Here is a 19,262-nt window from a genome sequence, read left to right on the forward strand (position 1 = left end):
TATTTTTAATGGGAGGTCTCTTTTTCCCAATTCTACTTGCATTGATTCCTGATGCAAAATTTCACAGGCTCCAGAGAAACCTTCAGAGACTATAACGGGTCAAACAGGCTCTTCTAGAACTTCGTCTCGGAGGGAAAGCTTCAGGAATTATCATAGTGATTTGATTTAGATTTTTTTTCAGGGTCTCCTAACGGGATCTCTCCAGAAACTCTTCTAGAGATTTCTCTACCAATTCACTTACAAATTCTTCCAGGGATTTTTCAAAGGATGTTTAGCAGAATTTCTACTGAATTTGCTCCAGGAAATCCTTGAGAACTCCAAAGCTACTACCTTTTGGTAATTTGCTTAGGAACTGATTTTTTTTTCCAAAACTATCTAAGAATCTCTACCAGGTATTGTTCTCACTAATCCCTCAACTGAATTCATTGCCTCACAGATTTATTTTACAGAAAAAAAATCCTTGGCATTTTCCTGGAGACATTGCTACAAAAAAAACCTTTAAGATTTATTTGAGAAGATCTCAAAGTATTACAGGAGGAATTTTTGCAGAAACTTTAGAAGAAATCTCTGAAGCAATTGTTTAAGGTATTTCTAGAGAAGTCTTTAGTCGATATCTTATATAAATTCTCAACGACAGTTTTATAGGAATCCCTAGAAATTCTTGGCATTTCTGGAGAAGTCATTGATTGAATTTTAGAACATGTTTTGACCGAAAACCTTGCAGGATGTCCCAGGGAAATCGATGGATTAATAAGTGGATACAATTTTAGAGGAGTAAGGACTTTTTGAAAGAATTCTGATGATTCTTGAAACAATCATTGGAGAAATTCTATTTTTGTGGTTCTCCTTGGGGAAATCCAGGTTAAATGCTTGAGGCATCCAAAACGTTTTTTTTTTTTTCAAGAAATTGCCTAGGGGTATTATTTGAACATATCTGAATAAATTTCAGATGAAATTCGTAGAGAAAATCGAGAAATTCCAAAAAGAACTTAGTTCTTGAAATGTCTGCTCCGATGCTAAGATGAATAAAACTCTTATCTTCTGGCTCCTATTGGGTTTCGATTTTGTTTTCTTGGTTTCCGTTTGGTCTCTTTTTCGGGCTTTTAGTGGTTCCTTTTAGGTCTCTTTTTTCAGGTAAGAGGTCTCTACTTCCTAAAGACGGAACAGTCTTAGAGGTAACAACTGGCATGCAAACGAGGAAGTTAGAAGCAAAGGGGTGTCAGTGATAAATAACCTAGTTTTGAGAAAATCAACTTTGAAGTTTTTCAGCAATTTTTCATTCTATACAAATTGTATGAAAGTCAAAAAACAAGCCAGTCTTCAAAGAATTATGTTGTTTCTTCTGATGAGCAGAAAGGTCACCTGAAAATATCGTTAGAACTCTTGGAAACAGTAGAATATCCTCAACAAAAAACGGACACATTCCTTTGCGTTTGAGCCCCTCAAATATAGTAACTTTAAATTTCCAGTATAAAATTTAATAGCGGTAAAGCTTTTCTTAGCTTCACTGTGCACAAAATATTTACCAACGTTTGTCATACCCATGGTTTCGACGCGCCTCTGATCTTCGTTATTGATAAAGTATTTTGAGGTCGATATAGGTATTATTTGATAGCTAAAATTTTTACCAACATGATGTGAAAACAGCGTTCTTTACTAATATTAATTTAAGTCCCTGTAAGTCAAGTATAGGTAAACTGTCTACCCCCGAGCTCACTCGAAGGAAAATTTGCCCTTGAACTTTCTTCTTTCGTGTTTGGCTGTGCCCGTTCCCCATTGTAATCACCATATCGAGCGAAACGCGACGAAACCCACGAAAACAAGGCGCCCAGTCATCGCCCAGACCGAGTCAAAACATTGTTTGTGTGGGTGTGTGTTCGTGATCCCCCCGGTGCGATTATGCTAGACGAGTCCAAATCGGCGAACCTGCTACTGCTGCAGACCGCGAGTGATGGGAAAACTGTGCCACCACCGGACGGAGAGCCAAAGTTCTCGCTCTTGAAGCAGCAGCTGGAAAGCCAGCCAGAACTGGAGGCCAAGGGCGGCACAATGACGATGACGATGGCTACATCAATCACGACCACTTCGACGACTGGAAACAACAATAGTCTGATTGATTCGCGAGGCTGTGCCAAGCCACAGAAGAAGGTAAGAAAGACTTAACGCAATCTTATAATATGTATGAGATTCTGCTTTTCTTTCCATGTACACTATACAGTATTGGACAATACATTTGCAACTTCTACGTTAAATCTGATTTATTTGAATGAAAGTTTTGACGAAAAATTATAAATGATTTATCTGAAAATATGTATGCTCTTTAGAAAACTTGTTCATCTCAACTAAATCTACAAAATTTTTAAGATATCATGAATCTAACTTCATTTTTCTCATATCTTGTAGTTATCTATTATGTGATGGTTAGCTTCATTTATTGCTTTTAAACTCCTGACTGGAAAAATGACTCAAACATATATGTCGAATAAGTTATGACTGAAGAATCGTAAAAAATCATAAAAAATCGGGTTATAAATAATTCAGATCTAACGCTCTAAAGCTGTCTACTTTGTATAGAAAATCGAAAAAAAATCAAATGTATTGTACAACACTGTATGTAGCAGTTTGGTAGGAGAAGTTGACCTTTTTCTCCGCTCCACATGGGATGGGACATGGGGTATAACGGGATCCAGAGGGTGGGAGACCCTACATGAGCCCGATGGTTCTGGATGAATGGATGTGGAGCTAAAAGGTGCACGAGAGCGTCAATGTAGCGAAATGTTTACTCACTGTCTGGGTGGGAAGACGGTGAAAATAAAAACGATGTAATGATGAGCAAACATTGATACAGTTCTTCTTGTTAAAAAAAAAACAATTTCCAACGAGTTGGAACTATGCAGTTTTCTATCGAATCGATGAAAAAACGCAAATTATTGGTATACATGATCACTAAATCTATTTGCAGGATTTGAGCGTGATAATATCGAGTTATTAAGATATAACAATCAAATCGCCGAAGCTGTTTCCCTTACCTTGGAATGATTAGCATTCTACCCTATTTGATGTATTCAATTCAGTATACATATATCTAAAATCACATGCATCATTATGAAGTTACCGTTAATAAACGCTCAAGCATTGCTTCTTGTTCGATAACTATGATAAGCGAGGACATGATTCCTTTTATATCTTTTTGTTGTTAAATATTGATGAATAGTTAAATACTCAAATTGGCCGTCACGAGCCTATTTATGTTTCATTCATGCAACAAATGAGGCACCAAACAATAGACGACGGCACGTATGAATACCAAAATCAAATCGAACCGATTTCATTAATTGAATATTCATTTTTCCTCACGCCAAAAAGTAACACCCAACGAGGTGAATTTGCATTCCAACTTTATGAAATCATCCGATAAATTTAGTGTTTTATCAGAAGAACATGCTCGCTGATCAGCTGAATACCCCGTCTGATGACCTTCAACCGCTTCTCTGGGACATATATCCACCGAATCTGTCAGTTTGAAATTAAAGTCTCACATTTTCGTTTCATCGCACCCGGTGCGGTGCGGTAGTTTTGTTGATGCCGTAGTTCCGCGGCAAGTGCATTTCACGTGACCGATGCATCCAGCATCCACAGCAGCAGTAACCGGTTTTGTGTTCCACCTGCACCGAGCCGCATCAAATAAAACGCGAGCATAAAGACGATTGTACCCCTATAAAATAGTACAGAGCTGGTAGCGGGTCTCTGTTCAGGGACTTCATTTCTATTTAGATGTAAGTTTCTTTCTTTTCAGTTTTCTCAAGAAAAAACTTCAAGATTTCAACTAGTGAGTTCTTTTGAACTTCCATATGAGCGCCCCCTTAGTGCAAGCTTAGTTTAGTTTTTTTTTTGCTATATTATTGCATATAATGGTTTCTACAAATTTACTTCAAATGATCATTTTGGGTGATGAAATCTTCAAAAAGTATCTTGGTGGTGAAGCTTAAATATTTACTTATTTAATAAACATTATATTATAAGGTTATTTTCAAATCCTGTGGGTTAGCATTTATTTACTGTAAAAATAAAGAAACATTATATATCAGTGTATTTTCAATATTTTGATATTTTTGGTAGAAAAAAGTTGAGGAAAATAATTTTCTGTACAACTTCTAAGTTGTCTACTCTGACAGTTTCAAATTGAAATAAAAAAAAAGTTAGAAATAATTTGACGTAGACCTAAAAATAACTAAATTTAAACATCGTCAATTTGCGAATCACGTGGGGCAAGTGAAAAGTTTCTCATTAAAGATTGAATTTGTGTTTGCTCTTTATTTGCTATAAGTAAACAAGGTTCTTAATTATCATAGAAAAACAGAACGTGTTGATAATTCAAGAAACACTTTACTCAAAGCGATACAAGTTTTCATAAATCATAGAACTTCTTTAACAGAGGTTGCCAAACATTACGATATTAGTGTGTCTACTTCGGACAGCCAAATGAAAGGAAGACGTTGATTGAAAAGCTGCAATATAAGAGAACGCACAGAAATCCCATGGAATGTATAGACATTAGGTAAAGCTAGTTTGGTAAAGCAATACCAAACTAAGGTATTCCATACCACATAATTTTCAATACTTACAATCTGAATGAGGTATGAATGAGCCCTGCATAAGAGGTAAAATACCACAAATATTGCCTTCTGCATATTCTACAAACACCAAGCTGATAATTAGATCAGGTATTGTAATACCTACACACTTAAATTATTTTACGGATTCCTGTAAAATCTCAACAGCTGAACAGTTCGGTGAAATAAATTAACGGAGTACGGTAATTTTTTACAGTTTTCCGTGAAAAATCACCGGAATCCGTAAAATTTTGACGGAATTACGGTGTTTTATTTCACCGAACTGTTCAGCTGTTGAGATTACGGTGAAATTCGCCGCATGAGCTTAGTGTGTAAATAATACATTATGGATTTTCATATTAAAGTGAAATTTTTCAATAGTAGTTCAATACCTCAAGCAGTCCTCAATGGCTATCAAATACTAAAATGAAGTATTTTAAATTTGTTTTTTCCGATACTATTTTTTTTTTGTTTAGAAAGACTTTACCCAGAAGAGGCATTTGTCTCTAATACCATTATAATACCAAAATAAAATATTGACAACTGAACAATACCTAAATACGGTATGATACCAAAATATGGTAAGGTACCCCGGGGCAAGTGAGAATAATTCTTCTATATTTTTCAATTATTTTTGAAATACCAATTCAAAATAGAACAAACAGAGATGAAATTTGAAATGCATCATGAGAACGATTACTTTTCTATTTCAATAGAACTTTATATGTTATCTCTATCAAATTTAGTAGTTATTCCACCCCATTAAGTGGTTTTCTTCCATGCATAAAAATAATAACAGAACATGTTTATAATTTCGTCAATTATTGAAAGTTTGTGTGCTACTTTTATTCAATAACTTATAAATTATATATTTTGAACATATTTTATTCTTTTTTACGCTTTTATGGAGGAAATTTCTGTTAATATTAAGTGCGATGTGACATACTATTAAACAAACATATTCTTTTTAAAGCGTTACGTATTTTATGGTTGATCCCTTATGTACATCAAAAATGTACTCAAAATTAAAAATCTATGATTTATCAATACTATGACTGTAATGGTTGACGCATGAAACTGAATGTGTCCCACTTCCCCCGTTTAGCGAGGTGGCTGCGTCTAATGGCTCATTCTAAAACTTTCTTCTAAAGTTTTCACAATTTCGAAATTATTCGATCAAATTCATGCACACACCAGCAAATGTGTTGATTGTGTTGATTTGAGAAATATTGACATTTGAAAATGTTATTGAATAATTTGTTTGAACTATCGTTTTTTATGTCCCACCTGCCCCGGAGTACTTTATGCATAAGTTATTGCAAGTTATTTTTTCCTTCTCGGGAAGTCACGCCTCTTCAGCTAACTGTTCCTTTTATTGTGGAATTACATGCATTGCGTATGCAAAAGCACACCGCAATAGTAGAAACAAATCAATTAAAGGTCGTATCTATCAACTTTTAATGGAATTCATAAAATAAGTTTCAGAGTTGTCAACATATAATTCATAACTTAGTCAGTAGTTAGAGAAATGCATGACCCGCTGACTGGCTTCTTCTATACTGTATTATGACAAATGTTTGCACAATCTAAATTACACTTTATTCTCAATAAGACCAAAAAGGTGTTATCCACCGGTGAACTGCATTCACTTGGTCCAATATTTTGACACTGACGGAACACGTGGGGTGCATTGAAAAAGATACCCCGCTCAAGTGCCAATATTCCTGGACCGAATACATGCAGTTCACTGGTCCGGTAGATAAAGCCAAAGCGTGTGGTGAGATTGAGACGCGGAATACTTATGGATATCATTTGTATTTTTGAATACTATTCATGGCAAAATTTTGAGGATTTTGAATAGTTTTCTAGCGGAACTCGAAGATTGCTAGCGATATTCTGGTAAGTCCTAATATACTTGTGAGAATTTCCATCGGAGACTTGAGAATTTGCAGCAATATTCCAGCGGAAGCCTAAAATTATAAACGAGATCCTCAAAATTCCTAGTGAGACTTCAGGCAGATGTCAATTTCTATCCGATCCCAAGCAAGATCCTGAGAATTCTAGACAACATCCAGCGGATTCCTACCAAGCTACTTCAGAGTCCTAAGTAGCGGATTTCTGTGGGTTCTTAACAAACATCTAAACATTCTTATTGGATTATTAGGGTTTCGTTGCAGGATCCTGCGCAAGCTCAATTTCTAAAACACAATTTAAAATCGAAGTGATAAGAAGCTTATTTGTACGGCAGAGGTCTTCCTTAGCCGAGTGATTAGAGTCCGCGGCTACAAAGTAAAGCCATGCTGAAGGTGTCTGGGTTCGATTCTCGGTCGGCCCAGACCTGCCATACGATATACGAATGCGTAAAAGGCAACTTTGGCATAGAAAGCTCTTAGTTAATAACTGTGGAAGTGCTCATTGAACACTAAGCTGAGAAGCAGGTTGTGTTCCAGAAAAGACGTGAAGCCAGGAAGAAAAAGAAGAAGAAGTACTATATTTTGCTTGGTTTTGAATTTTGAATTCTGTCAAGATTTTATTAGAAGGTTTCATTCGCGATTTTCACCACAATGTTGTCAACAATCAAAAACCTTGATTTATTCCACATATTTGTTAATATATGCATCAAGTAATTTGTTTCGTACCTTTACTTCAAAATCTTCAATGCATTTTGCCAGTAAGTTCCCTATGCCATGTAGTCACAATAATCCTATATGATCTTAAACTGCTCAGGATTGTATATTTATATCTATGAGTCAATCATGTAATGATTTATTCGCAGTTTTAGGGTGATGAAATGTATTTACTGTTGTGTATCCTGCTTTAGAAGCCTCAGGTATCACATGAGACCTTGGCCCTATTTTGAAACAACGCCAGTTTTCGAAATTATTCACGTTTCTCTGAAAACTATATTAAAATCCTGATATAACCGGTTGCTACTACAGTATTGCCAGATCAGCAGCACTCACACAAGGTATTAATCAGACGACTGCTTGGGAATAACAGACATCCTCAATGTTAAGTGCTGATGATCTTCTATTTTTAGGCAACAATGGTGCCTGCCACGTCAAGATGCAGACCAATATCAGGAATTGATGTTGCATTGTAGACCGTGGAGTCCTCTGCATCTATGCATGTTCATGTGGGAGTGTATGGGTGTTAGAATAAGGTAATTTTATGGCAGAAGGACTTCCTTTGGTTAACAGATTGCCTATGTATCAGACGTAAGGAAAAGCGTGTTATAATGATGGAAAAAATAGAAGCATAGGAAACCAGTTTTTTGTCTGTCTGTGGTTCTACGGATTAGTATGAACGGAAAGATTAAGTGTGATAGATTGAGAGTGAAATATAGAAGAGTGATACGAGGAAATGGACGAGTCTAGTATTGAACCCATGACCAGAAGCGATCGCCATTAGACCACCAATCCCTTCTACTGAATTAAACAGAATCCTAAATATACACATACAGCAATACTTGTCGCAATTCAAAAAAAAAAAAATACTATAAAAATGTCCATACAAATAAGTCTGACCGGAACTTTTATGACAAATCCTTACAAAAACTCTTATCTTATGATTCCAATTCGGTCTCTTTTTGGTTTCTTTTTTTTCAAGCATGAAGTCTCTAAGGTCCCGATTTTTAAGACCCTAAGTCGCTACCAGCCGTGAAAGTAGAGATATAGGTAGGCATCTACCTACAATCGTAAAAAAGAGCGGAAGACCGCGGTGCCGTCTCATGTGCCATCGTGCTTGTGATGCGGGTCGTTCAAACCTTGCTGCATAGACGGTAAAGTCGGATGCGTTTATGCTCGTTTAGTTTAGTTCCAGGAAAATCGGTGCACGCGGAAACGTGGACCCGTTTTGGGTGGCACATCACTCGGCTGGAAAGGGTACGGAAAATGCAACCCGTCGTCGTCGGATTGAAAAGTAAATATAACTTAAAGGTTGGTTATATCATGCGAGAATTGTTATTTTTATGTGATCTAGTTGAGATGTGAAAACAGATGCTGTAAAAACGTATGATTTGAATAATTAATTATTCAAACCGTACGATTTAACTTTAAAGGATTTTTTTTTTCAAACCTCAATTTTGTTCGTCTATGGACTTGCTGTTTTATACAAAGCTGTGGGCGTATAATTGTAAATAATAATTTTCTCTTCTTGTATCTTGTTTTTGTTTTGCTCCATGTAATAAAAGTTCGATCGAAAATTACAATTTTCACGTCTAAAACCAACAAATAACCATAATCTCAATTAATTTGTATAATGTTAGTATCGCTTACTTGAATTGAACCACCACTATATTTTTTCTTCTTTGAATCGAGCTTGAAATCTTAAAAAAAGAAACTTTTGCCCACTTTACCATGATAAGAATAGTATATATACAGTTTTTGTAACACTCACAAGTGAGAACAGTTTCTTGTTTCTAGATCTTAGATACCGTATTGTAGAATTGTATGAGATATTTTCATGACATGATAATACTATATTGTGAAAGGTACTCTTTGACATTGGTAATGCTGCTCATATTCGATCTTTCTTGAAACGAACTGATACCAGATAACTTCGCAAACAAATATGAAAATCAAAACAAATAAAAACAGAGCTTGAATAATCATTATAATAATTAAGCTGATCCATAGCACAGCTAATACATTGAGGCACGTATCGCCTACATTAGGGATCGGTGCATTAGTTCAGCTAAGCTGCATATAATCCCTCGCAGCAGAGATAACAATCACAAAAGATAATACCAGAAAGGCAAGGAAAAAACGCAGAGTTGAATGATATTTACCTGCCAGCTTGGCTCTGCCAGACAGAAAATCGTTGAATGGGTGCTGGCTGATGCATGGATGGAATAACTAAAGGAAAAGTGTTTACCATTATTGCTCTGTCGGGTAATAATTTCCGAGTAAAATGAGGCATTTTCGATGCAACGTAAGTCTCCACGGATCGACTGACTATCTGTGAGAGCTCCAAATTGCATCCAATAATCGAACCAACGCAACGTTGTGCAGATTGCGATAGTGTGGCGTTGGCGAATGACATTCATCATCATCACTCAGTCAAGCGGAAGAAGACGACATCGAAACTCCTTCGGAGAATGGTTAACATTAGGGAGGTCCATTTTTATGTGTGAAATATAAAAAAATAAAAATCTTAAGGAACACAGTAGCTTTTGGTGGTCCAAATGAACAAATTTGGGGACGTAACTCCAAACGTTAGTAGTTATGGGCCGCCCTAATAACCATGTTTCACGCTCCAAAAAGACCATAAAGCTACAGGTATGTAATCTGGGCATGTGCATCACCATTATATCGATCGATTCATTTCGATTCGACAGCACTACGCTATCAGCTCTCGGTATACCTATAGGCTAGTTGAAATGTCGAATCAAGTTGTTTAGTTCGATAAGATAACAAACGAAGGCGACGGCGAACGACTGAAATATGTGATAAAATGTTCAACAATGTCATTATCACTTTCTACTTCACTCCACAGACAACGAGGAGTTGCTCAAATCGTAGAAAAGTGTGATCTCACTTGCTCCGTAAAATGATGCGTTTATCACGCTTCTAGAAACGGTATTCAATGCGAACAAAAATGTTCCTCTTCAGAGAGAATGAAGGCCATTTGCATATACATTATTCGCCCCAAGCGTTAATTTAAATATCCACAGTTTTTTTCGAGAATAAATCCCTTCTCACCTGCAAAAGTACACAGTGGTGTACTTGCACCTTTGGAGCAAGATGCTTTCTTACAGCGGCCCAAGATGAGAGGTAACGATTACAGCAGCGTGTAGAAGACACATGTTGTACGTCGCCCTAGGCCATAAACTAATCACAGAGCGGCGGCAGTGAGCACTTCGTCAGGTTTTAAGTTTGACGCGAATCCCCTGATGAGTCGAAAGCAATTCATATGTGGGCTGCGAACAACATCAGCGAAGAGCATCCATGGGAGGCAATTCAGCTTCAAATAGCCTGTGACAATACAAAAAAGCAAATAGTGAGAGATGTAACCGGAAGAAAGTGCACACGGTGTCATGTGTTGATGACACCAAGGAAAAAATACGACATTTTTGAAAACATAAATATAATTTAACAACTCTAAATTCACTTCTATAGAGAATGATTTCCCATTACAACTTAACTTAAAAGTATGGAAATGTTGTGATTCTTTATATTTAGGTGTTCACTACTGTAGTTTTTTTCTGTGTCTATCTGAAATGACAAACCTACTAGAGGCATACCCTAGTTAAGTTGTTCAAGATGAGGATGATACTGATTTTAAATTTTCAAAGTACTCACCGAAAAGATCCTACAATTTCCGATTTGATGTGTCTTGAAACATCAGTTTTACTCCAGACTCATAAATACCTGACTTTTGTGGATATAAATTTTAAGATACCTAAATTATAGCCAATGACCGGATTTCCTTTTTCTCATAAACAAGCTTTAAAAAGATTTACCTTAGAAAAACAGCTATAACTATTGATATTGCATTCAACCTATTTGGATAATCAATGTTCGAACCTAAATATTATAATGACTGCTATTTTTTTCGGAGAAATGGCAAATCTAATAGTTTCGACTCAAGTTACAGTTTCACATATTTCTGACATAGTAATTTGTGCAAAAACCACACAAGCGGATTTTTTTTTCTAACCTACTTGCAAACGTACCCCGTAAACGCTTTTACCATTGTTATAAAACCCCTTGTAAATCTGTGTTATTGTTGGTAAAAATAAGCACTTATTTATTGATAAAAAATATAAAGCATTTCTCGAAAACTTATTCAAACAAACTCAAGCCAGAAAAGTTAACAAACTTACTTTATCAGTCCTACGAGTTTCGCAGACGAAATTGTACACGTTCCGCTCTTAACCAACACTATCGTTCACTCATAGAACGTTTAATTTCAGGATTTACAAAACGGCGTAGGTAAGATTTTCAACTTTCGCAACCTGGCAAAGGACGAATCAAAATGAAACACCACTTGAGTCGATTTTACACTGGTACAAAAACGTCGCAAGTAACTGAATGAAACGGCTTATCACATTGTCATACAATTTCTGTGGGAAACGATAGGAACTGCCTAGTGTTTTAACGCGAGCTGATTGCATGCAAAATTTAAGCGATGTCCACGATAAAAATAAAATTAAAATAGGATTCATTTTAAAACAGTTTCAAAAGACAGGTTGTGATTCTTCTTAATCAACTTCCTCAAAACCATATGGAAGTTACTTACGTCGATTTGAAAAAGTTGTTACTTACGCAAACATAGTTGTTTTGAAGTATAGTCAACTTACTTCAACATTAAATTTCTGATTCTACTTTTATTTCTTAGTAGATTCGTAGTGGTTGGCGAAAAGCACAGCCATAAAATAGTCTGGGGAATTTCTTCGGAGATCTACTGAAATCCTGGATAGATTGATTAAGAATTCCGTTTGGCGGATTTCTGAGGTTATTGATGATACTGATTCTTGGTGAAGCCTTTTCTGGATTACTGATTTAACTAGTCCTTGCTATATACGAAAGTTCTTCTCATACCCCTGACGCGATTTTGCATAGATTTTTGCAGAATTACAGTGAATTCTTCCAATCAATCCCTGTAAATGTATTGTAAGATTATTCATGATTTCATGGCAAGATCTTTGATGGATAAACAACAAGGTCCTTTAGATATTCTTGGCCAGATTTTTGGGTGGTAGGACATTTCCCAGAAAGCCAAACCCCAAAACGACGTTCCCCAGAATGAAGTTCCCCTGAATCCCATTCCCCAGAATGGGACATTCCCCAGAATCAATTTTATGCATTTTTAAAGAGCGGTCATGGCCAGACCCGACCAAAATATTAAGGGAAAAAGCTGTTTAACAATTTTACAACTGTTTGTGCTACTTTTCCTCGAATTTAATTTTCCCAAATGCCAGCTATCCGAATGACCTGTTTCACCGAAAGCCATTTCCCCGAATGACCCGTTTCTTCGAAACGCAATGCAGTTCAAACAGATGCAGTAATAGTCCTTAGGGACCGGGTGCTGAACTAGAAAGAATGATAAGCAATCAAAAGAAGGAGATATCATAGATTAAAAGATCATTCTCGACTACACACATATTGCAAGCATCGCCAATGAAGTAAAGAAGGGTGCATATCAGATGACCGGTTCGTTCAACACCTTGAACGCAAATACTTATGACAATTATGAGAGCTAAAAACTTTTCAGGGATCTAGGATATTCGGGGAGCTTTAATTCGGTAAACTGACGTTTGGAGAGACGACATTCGCGGAAATGAAATTTGGGGAAAAGTAGCAACACCGCTTAAGATAAGCTACTCTTACTGTTACATATTTCATATGTTTTATGATCAAACTTGACTCAGCCTATTGGATTTTTTTTTGTTTTCATAGTTATTCTGCCTTCTTTTGAAATTGGCTGTTCTTGTTATTTGTATTTTCGAAGGGTGATTTGTAGTAATATTCCCTATATTCACAAAATAATTTTATGGAATTTGTTTTGCTTTCATAGCATATTCTCCCTTATTTTGAACATTGGCTGTTCTTCCTAGGTTTATTGTCTTCGTAGTTATGCAGAATGAAACACAATTACACTAGAAATCTTCCATTGACTTTGATTATTTATTTTTACAGCAAAACTTAATATGTACAGAATATCATAGTCTATGTGCACTAAGGTGGCCCATATTAGTAGTTTATTGTAGACTACTGTGAAAATTTCCACTCTAAAGAGGAGATAAAAGAGCTTGGAGTTTGTAAGAAGAAAATCGGTTCTAATTACACTTTCGACCAGATGTGGCAATGTCCCGGTCCCATTCTGGGGAATATCCCATTCTGGGGAATGGCGTTCTGGGGAATGGGTTTCTGGGAAATGTCGTACAATCAGATTTTTGTTATGATCTTGACGAGATTCTTGACCAGATGTTTGATAGATTGCATGGAAGATCAAATTTGGATTTATTTCAAAAAAATTAGCCAGTTTTATTGAAGAACAATGAAATAGTTTTGGAAATATCGTTCCTATTAGAAAAGCATCTCCTCAGATCCAACATGAGTTTCATCATATCGAGAATTTCTTCAAGGACCAGCCATTGACCATGTCTAATGCATAATTCCGAAGGCATTCCTAGAAAGTATTAGGTTTGTGCCTGAGCTTTGCCTTTTTTTGGAAATTCAGTCTACGTTTAGATACACAGAGCAAACATTTGTTCATATAATTTCAAAATCTATCTGAACTTTCTATAAGTCCTAGGAGGTGGACAGTTTTTTAGATATTTCAACAAATAGGTGATATATCTTTGTCGAAAACTCTTCCGTAATTCAAACCGTTTGCAGCTCGCAGTATTTTGTATATTTTATCAAAAATTATTTATAAATCTCATAAATAAGTGTGATAAGTTTCTCCAAATGTTATCATTTTTTTGTGTTTATATAAAACGAAATAACCAAGTCACAGGGTCATTTTGTCATTCTTTTTTGGATGAATGAGAAAGAAGCGGGAATTGAAAAACCGATTTTAAATGAACACCCCGAACTTGAAGACATACAAGATTCAGATCTGATTCACCTTATGGTTGAGTTTTGAGTCTGATTCACTTCATATTCAGGTGATTGCGGTCCAATTCACTTCATATTTAAGTGATTGCGGTCCAATTCACTTCATCCACAAGTGATTCTGAAACGACATTCAACATATTGAAATGATTTTCATATCCCAGGCTGGCTCATTCCATATCAGGCCATCTAGAACTGACTCACTTCATATTCCAGAGACTCAGAATTGGCTTACTTCATATTCGAATGATTCAGGTCTCATTGATTCACTTCATATTCAAGTGATACAGCACAAGCTAACGTATGTACAAGTGGCTAAGATCTGATTAACTTCTTATGAAAGTGCCTCACTTAATATTCAAATGCTACACTTTATATTGAAGTGATACAAAATTGGCGACGTAGCGGCAGAATTTTGAATTTTTATTTCGGATATCCTCCTGGAAAACGTTGCCGAAGACTCGAACCTCCTATTGTCAGAAGACCGAGATAAATCTAGTAAAAAATGCTCAATTTTACGTGTTTACTAGGGTTACGTAGCGACAGAATTTCTAACCCAACTTTTGACCTTCCGGATGTTCTTGACTATTTTTTATCAGTGTTTATTAGAGTAGCCTTTCGCTCTTGGCGAGTTCGCCATATTTTCTGAAACTTTGCAATAAGAAGCAATTAAATATGTCGCACTTTATGACTAAATATGAGCTCCTAGCTTTTTCAAAACCCTCCTGACGAAGTGAATCAAAATTGTCAAGATTTGGAATCGGTTCACGGATTGAGATTCCGAGGACATTTTAAAATTCACCTGTTTTAGGTGATGCTAAAATAATCCATCAAAATAATTGCCTCAAAAAAAATTGATCTTCGTCCGAAATTTTTGAGAAATTTCCTGATTTCACCAATCATCTGTTTAAGAATTTGACTAATGAGTAATGATACCTCAAGAAAAGTCATAACAATTATCTCGAAAAAAAAACTTTGATCTCCTTAAATTTATTCAAGTATTTCACCTGACATTTCCCTATGGATTAATTTGTGGATACCAAGATTTCATAGAAATCCTGAAACAATTGGTGGGACAATAGCTGAGAACTCTCTGGAGAAGTTCAAAGTACTCTCTGTTTCTTCTGGTAAGATCTTTAAAGTAAAAATGGACAGGTTCGTTTTTGGCAGATTTTTTGCAAGATCCGTTGCGAATTTTTCCGCTGGCTGTACAAGCTACTTCTATTCCTTAATAATGTGGAGAAAAATCCAAAAGTTCAAATAAAATCGATTTTTCGGCTTCTACATGGCGACCGTGACTTACCGCCTTCGTATATTTCAAATATTTCCGATAGATTGCTCATATTCCTAGAAAATTATAGCACAATAAAGTCATTTTCAGTTCAAAATTAAATGCTTGAAGTTACGCAAAATATAAATAGTTCTACAGAAAACCAAAATGCACTGCCGTTACAGCATGAAACCTATGAATTCAATCCCAAAACCGCTGCGAGTAAAACTAATCGCAGTGATTGTGGTGACTATCCATCAATCCACAGACTCACTTCAAATGTTCATGTGAGGCACTAAGTTAAAAGGTCGTAACCCCCCGCGGCGGTCAGTTGGTCAGTGCAGTCAATCAGTGATCACCATCTGTGCCACCGTAGTCTTCGTTGCCGTCGTCGTTGTCGTCTTCGCCATGCCCACCGGTCGCGTAATCTAACCAAGAAGCCCCTTCCTTTTCTCGTTCATCAAGCGTGAGCTAATTGTATGGGGCAATCGGGAAAAGAAATGCAGAGAGGTAGAGCTAGAGAGAAGCACCGTACTCATTAGGGCGGTTCAAATTTCAAAAACGTTTGAAAATCCAATCTTCCATATCTCTTTTACAATTCTTACGTTAGAATTAGTCTTTTGTAAAAATTTCGGCTTTTTCTGAGGCCGTTTCAAGGTGACCATAAGACGATGTAAGTTTGTTTTGAAATTACTATGAAGAAATTTCGATTTTTTTACCCGGTTTCTTGAGGTGACTTTCCGTAAGGGATTCCTATGTATTTCTATAATCCATTTGTTTGACTGGAAGTATTAGTTTCTTTTGCAACTTTCTTTATTAAGGTCTGAAGTATGAGTTTTTACTATGAGAAATAAATTACATTACAATACTAAGGGCTGATTTCTTCACCTTCACTTAAGCTGTAAACCACGTTTACCCATAGGGTTAAACTAGGTTTAGGGCCTAAGCGGTGGTGAAGAAACCGCTTATAAGGTGTATGGAAGATTTTTCAAAATTTCTTCATAGTAATTTCCATATAAACCTTCACGTTCTTGGGCTACCTTCAAATCATCACCGAAAAACCTGAAAATTTCACAGAACACTGTTTCATCGTAGTGATTTGATTTTCAAACTTTTTTAATTTTTGAACGGCTCTAGTACACATTGTGATGGGCCGTTATTGGTCGACGACCCGTGGCGGTACGATTCGGACTCGCTCGCAGTCTACCATACAAGACGGGGAGTGGTTTTTTGAATTATAGTTTAGATGTGCGCTCGATTTACATGAGGTCAGGAGTCATGATTGTGGACTCCATCGGAGCTATTGTAGCAAATCGGTTTTTTCGGAAGCAACTTTCGTTCGTGCGATGCTCATGATTACATCAATCATCGCCATTATCGTGACGAGTCGGGTTTCTATGAACTCGGGAAAAAAAGATCGGCAAAAAAAAACTGGTCAAGATGTGGAACTGGTGAATCGCCGATAAACTGACCTAATGAAGACTACAACGTACACTAACACTGTTCCTGATAAACTTTATCCATCAACTCGTATCGACAGTTGACCAGACTTCAAGTCCTGTCAATTTGACGCAGACGGTCTGACGCCAGTTAAGTTGTGGCCTTCTAATAGCTAGAACTGAATGATTCCGTGTTAGCACTGTAGCGTGCATCAGTTGAACTCGTGGCAGGAGTTCATAAATGTACTAGTTATGCAATTAAATGTAGAGTTATACCGTGCCATCGTACCTCTTGTAGCTATACTGTATAGCGTCGTTGGGGATACCATTATCATTTATGGCGCCAGTCATCGATTTGTGATAATAGCCTATGCAATAGTGCAACAAAATGGTGGTTCACGACCATAATATCGGTTCACAAGCTTGTCTATACATTAGCTAGCTTGGGTAAAACAAAATCGTGTTTAGACGCTCTATTGATTGCTACTGTATCGAGTTAGTGCGGTCATTCTTCTGTAACGTCTTGCAACCTTACGTTGCTGGGCTAAAGATAAGCATGTTGCATTATGGATTGGCCACATTTGTCAATCAACTTGTGGGCTACTTTATTCCATATGATTGCATGTTTCTAATAGAGTTGTTTGACTTTTCGGATGGTTTCAATTTTTTTCTACATTCTTTATCAGTAGGATTTATGTAGGCTCAGTCATTTGTTGGAGAACCCTGTGTCAACCTCAAACAAAGATTTTTGACACCCCTGAGGTAACTCAGGTAAGTCAGATATGAAAATATAGTATAATATTAGTCTCAAAATGCTGCCTAGAGAAACACCAACCCTTACTGGAAGTCTTTCAGATTTAGAGTTCTGATTATTAACCTGAAGTGTACGATTTGACAGATAACTTTGGATTAGTCTAACTATGCAAAGAAAGCAATGAAAAGTGCGCAATATTGGATTGCCTAAATTTATCAATCAACTTGTGGGTTACTCTATTTCATATGATTACATGTTTATTATAGTGTTGTTTGACTTTAGGTAATGATTTATCTGTTTTCAGAATTCATGGCTCATCAAATTGAATAGATTACCGCCCAGCTAGACCCTAATTCCGTCGCAATCTAGTTTTTGAAATTACCTCCAAATCCATAAAAGAAGCTCCCAAACCGGCTGGATCGGTATTGTTAGACGTCCAATCTTCTCAGAAATCAGCACCGAAAAGCACTATTACAGTCCACATTTAACGATCAATTTGTGTATTTCCATCATCCGCAGCAGCGGGTAATGATAGGAATTCCAAAACATTAGCCCATCTGGCTGCTACTTATGACCACCAACCAACCACCCAACAATTCCATAACAGCACCAGACGCGAATACGATACGCACAACAGACCGCGCAGAAGAGGAGATGGTGATCTGCAATCACCGCCATCATCATCGTCGTCATCATTATAAACCAGTGATTCCTAACTTTTTGGAGAGGTTGCCAACAAACTTCCGAAAGAGGATTTCGTAGAAAATCTAGGCATCCAGCAGTCAAAAACTGTGGAAGTGACCTAATTTCCATGCCAGGATTTCGTTAAATTTCTACAGGAGATTATGTAAGATTTTATTGATCCTGTCAAAGATACCAGATATCCTTCAAGATGTTGGAATCTTTGGAAAATTATGCCATGCATGTGTCAAAAAAGAAAAATAAACAAAGATGTGACTAAGAACTCATTGATAATCTGGAAAGTTATTAAAGAAGATCTTTGAATATCGAAAGAAATTCGAGAATATTTTGAAGGTCAACAATACTTCGTCAAGGAACTCCTCAAACATTCTTGAAGAACCTCGCCATGAATTCGGCAAGTATTTCGTAATAAAATTAAAAAAAGTGCCTTGAGTAAAAAGCTTGGTGATGATACCTTCTTTGGCAGAGCGTAATTGACAATAAGATTGATTGCTAAACAAAGCAAATTTTGACTGTATTAGGGTGCCGGTACCAATGGTTGTAATGTACCAGTAGATTGGACTATGGAATAAAACGTACATTTTTTGATAAAAACGACATGTGCTATTTTTGGTGGATAGATCGCCTCTAGTTTAGTCGATTTGCCAAATTTCAGCTTTTTATTTCATCAAAAAGTCATATAAATAATCAAGTTTACACAAAAAATTTGCTCCCTTGCACCAATAGTTGCCGTCGTGCTCCAGTAGTGGATCAACGGATGGAAGCAGTTTTTAAAATGGATGTAAAAAAATGAAGAAAAGTCCCAGAGATGTTCTTAATGCTTCATTCGAAAGATATTAGTTGCTGTTTGAAGGGAAAAATGTTAAACCTGTGTAAAAATTTGCCTTTTTGTTCAAAATTCCTTGTATAATTCCCAAACGT

At 36.5% G+C, this 19,262-nt stretch overlaps 1 protein-coding gene across 6 annotated transcripts in view; it reads left to right on the forward strand.

Moving 5' to 3' along the window:
- LOC5570531 (coronin-1C) overlaps positions 1 to 19,262 on the forward strand; it is a 183,801-nt gene that overhangs the window by 7,141 nt on the left and 157,398 nt on the right. For 2 of the 6 annotated variants that reach the window (XM_021840738.1, XM_021840740.1), the window contains exon 2: positions 1,683 to 2,148. The exons of 3 other annotated variants lie outside the window; for them this stretch is intronic. In XM_021840738.1, coding sequence (XP_021696430.1) covers positions 1,900 to 2,148 — 249 coding nt within the window. In that variant the 5' untranslated portion in view covers positions 1,683 to 1,899. Of the gene's footprint in view, positions 1 to 1,672; positions 2,149 to 19,262 lie in introns of all 6 variants that reach the window. One more of the 6 variants, XM_021840739.1, reaches the window with a different exon arrangement.

This window comes from Aedes aegypti, chromosome 2 (genome assembly GCF_002204515.2).
Source record: "Aedes aegypti strain LVP_AGWG chromosome 2, AaegL5.0 Primary Assembly, whole genome shotgun sequence".
Lineage (NCBI taxonomy): Eukaryota > Metazoa > Arthropoda > Insecta > Diptera > Culicidae > Aedes > Aedes aegypti.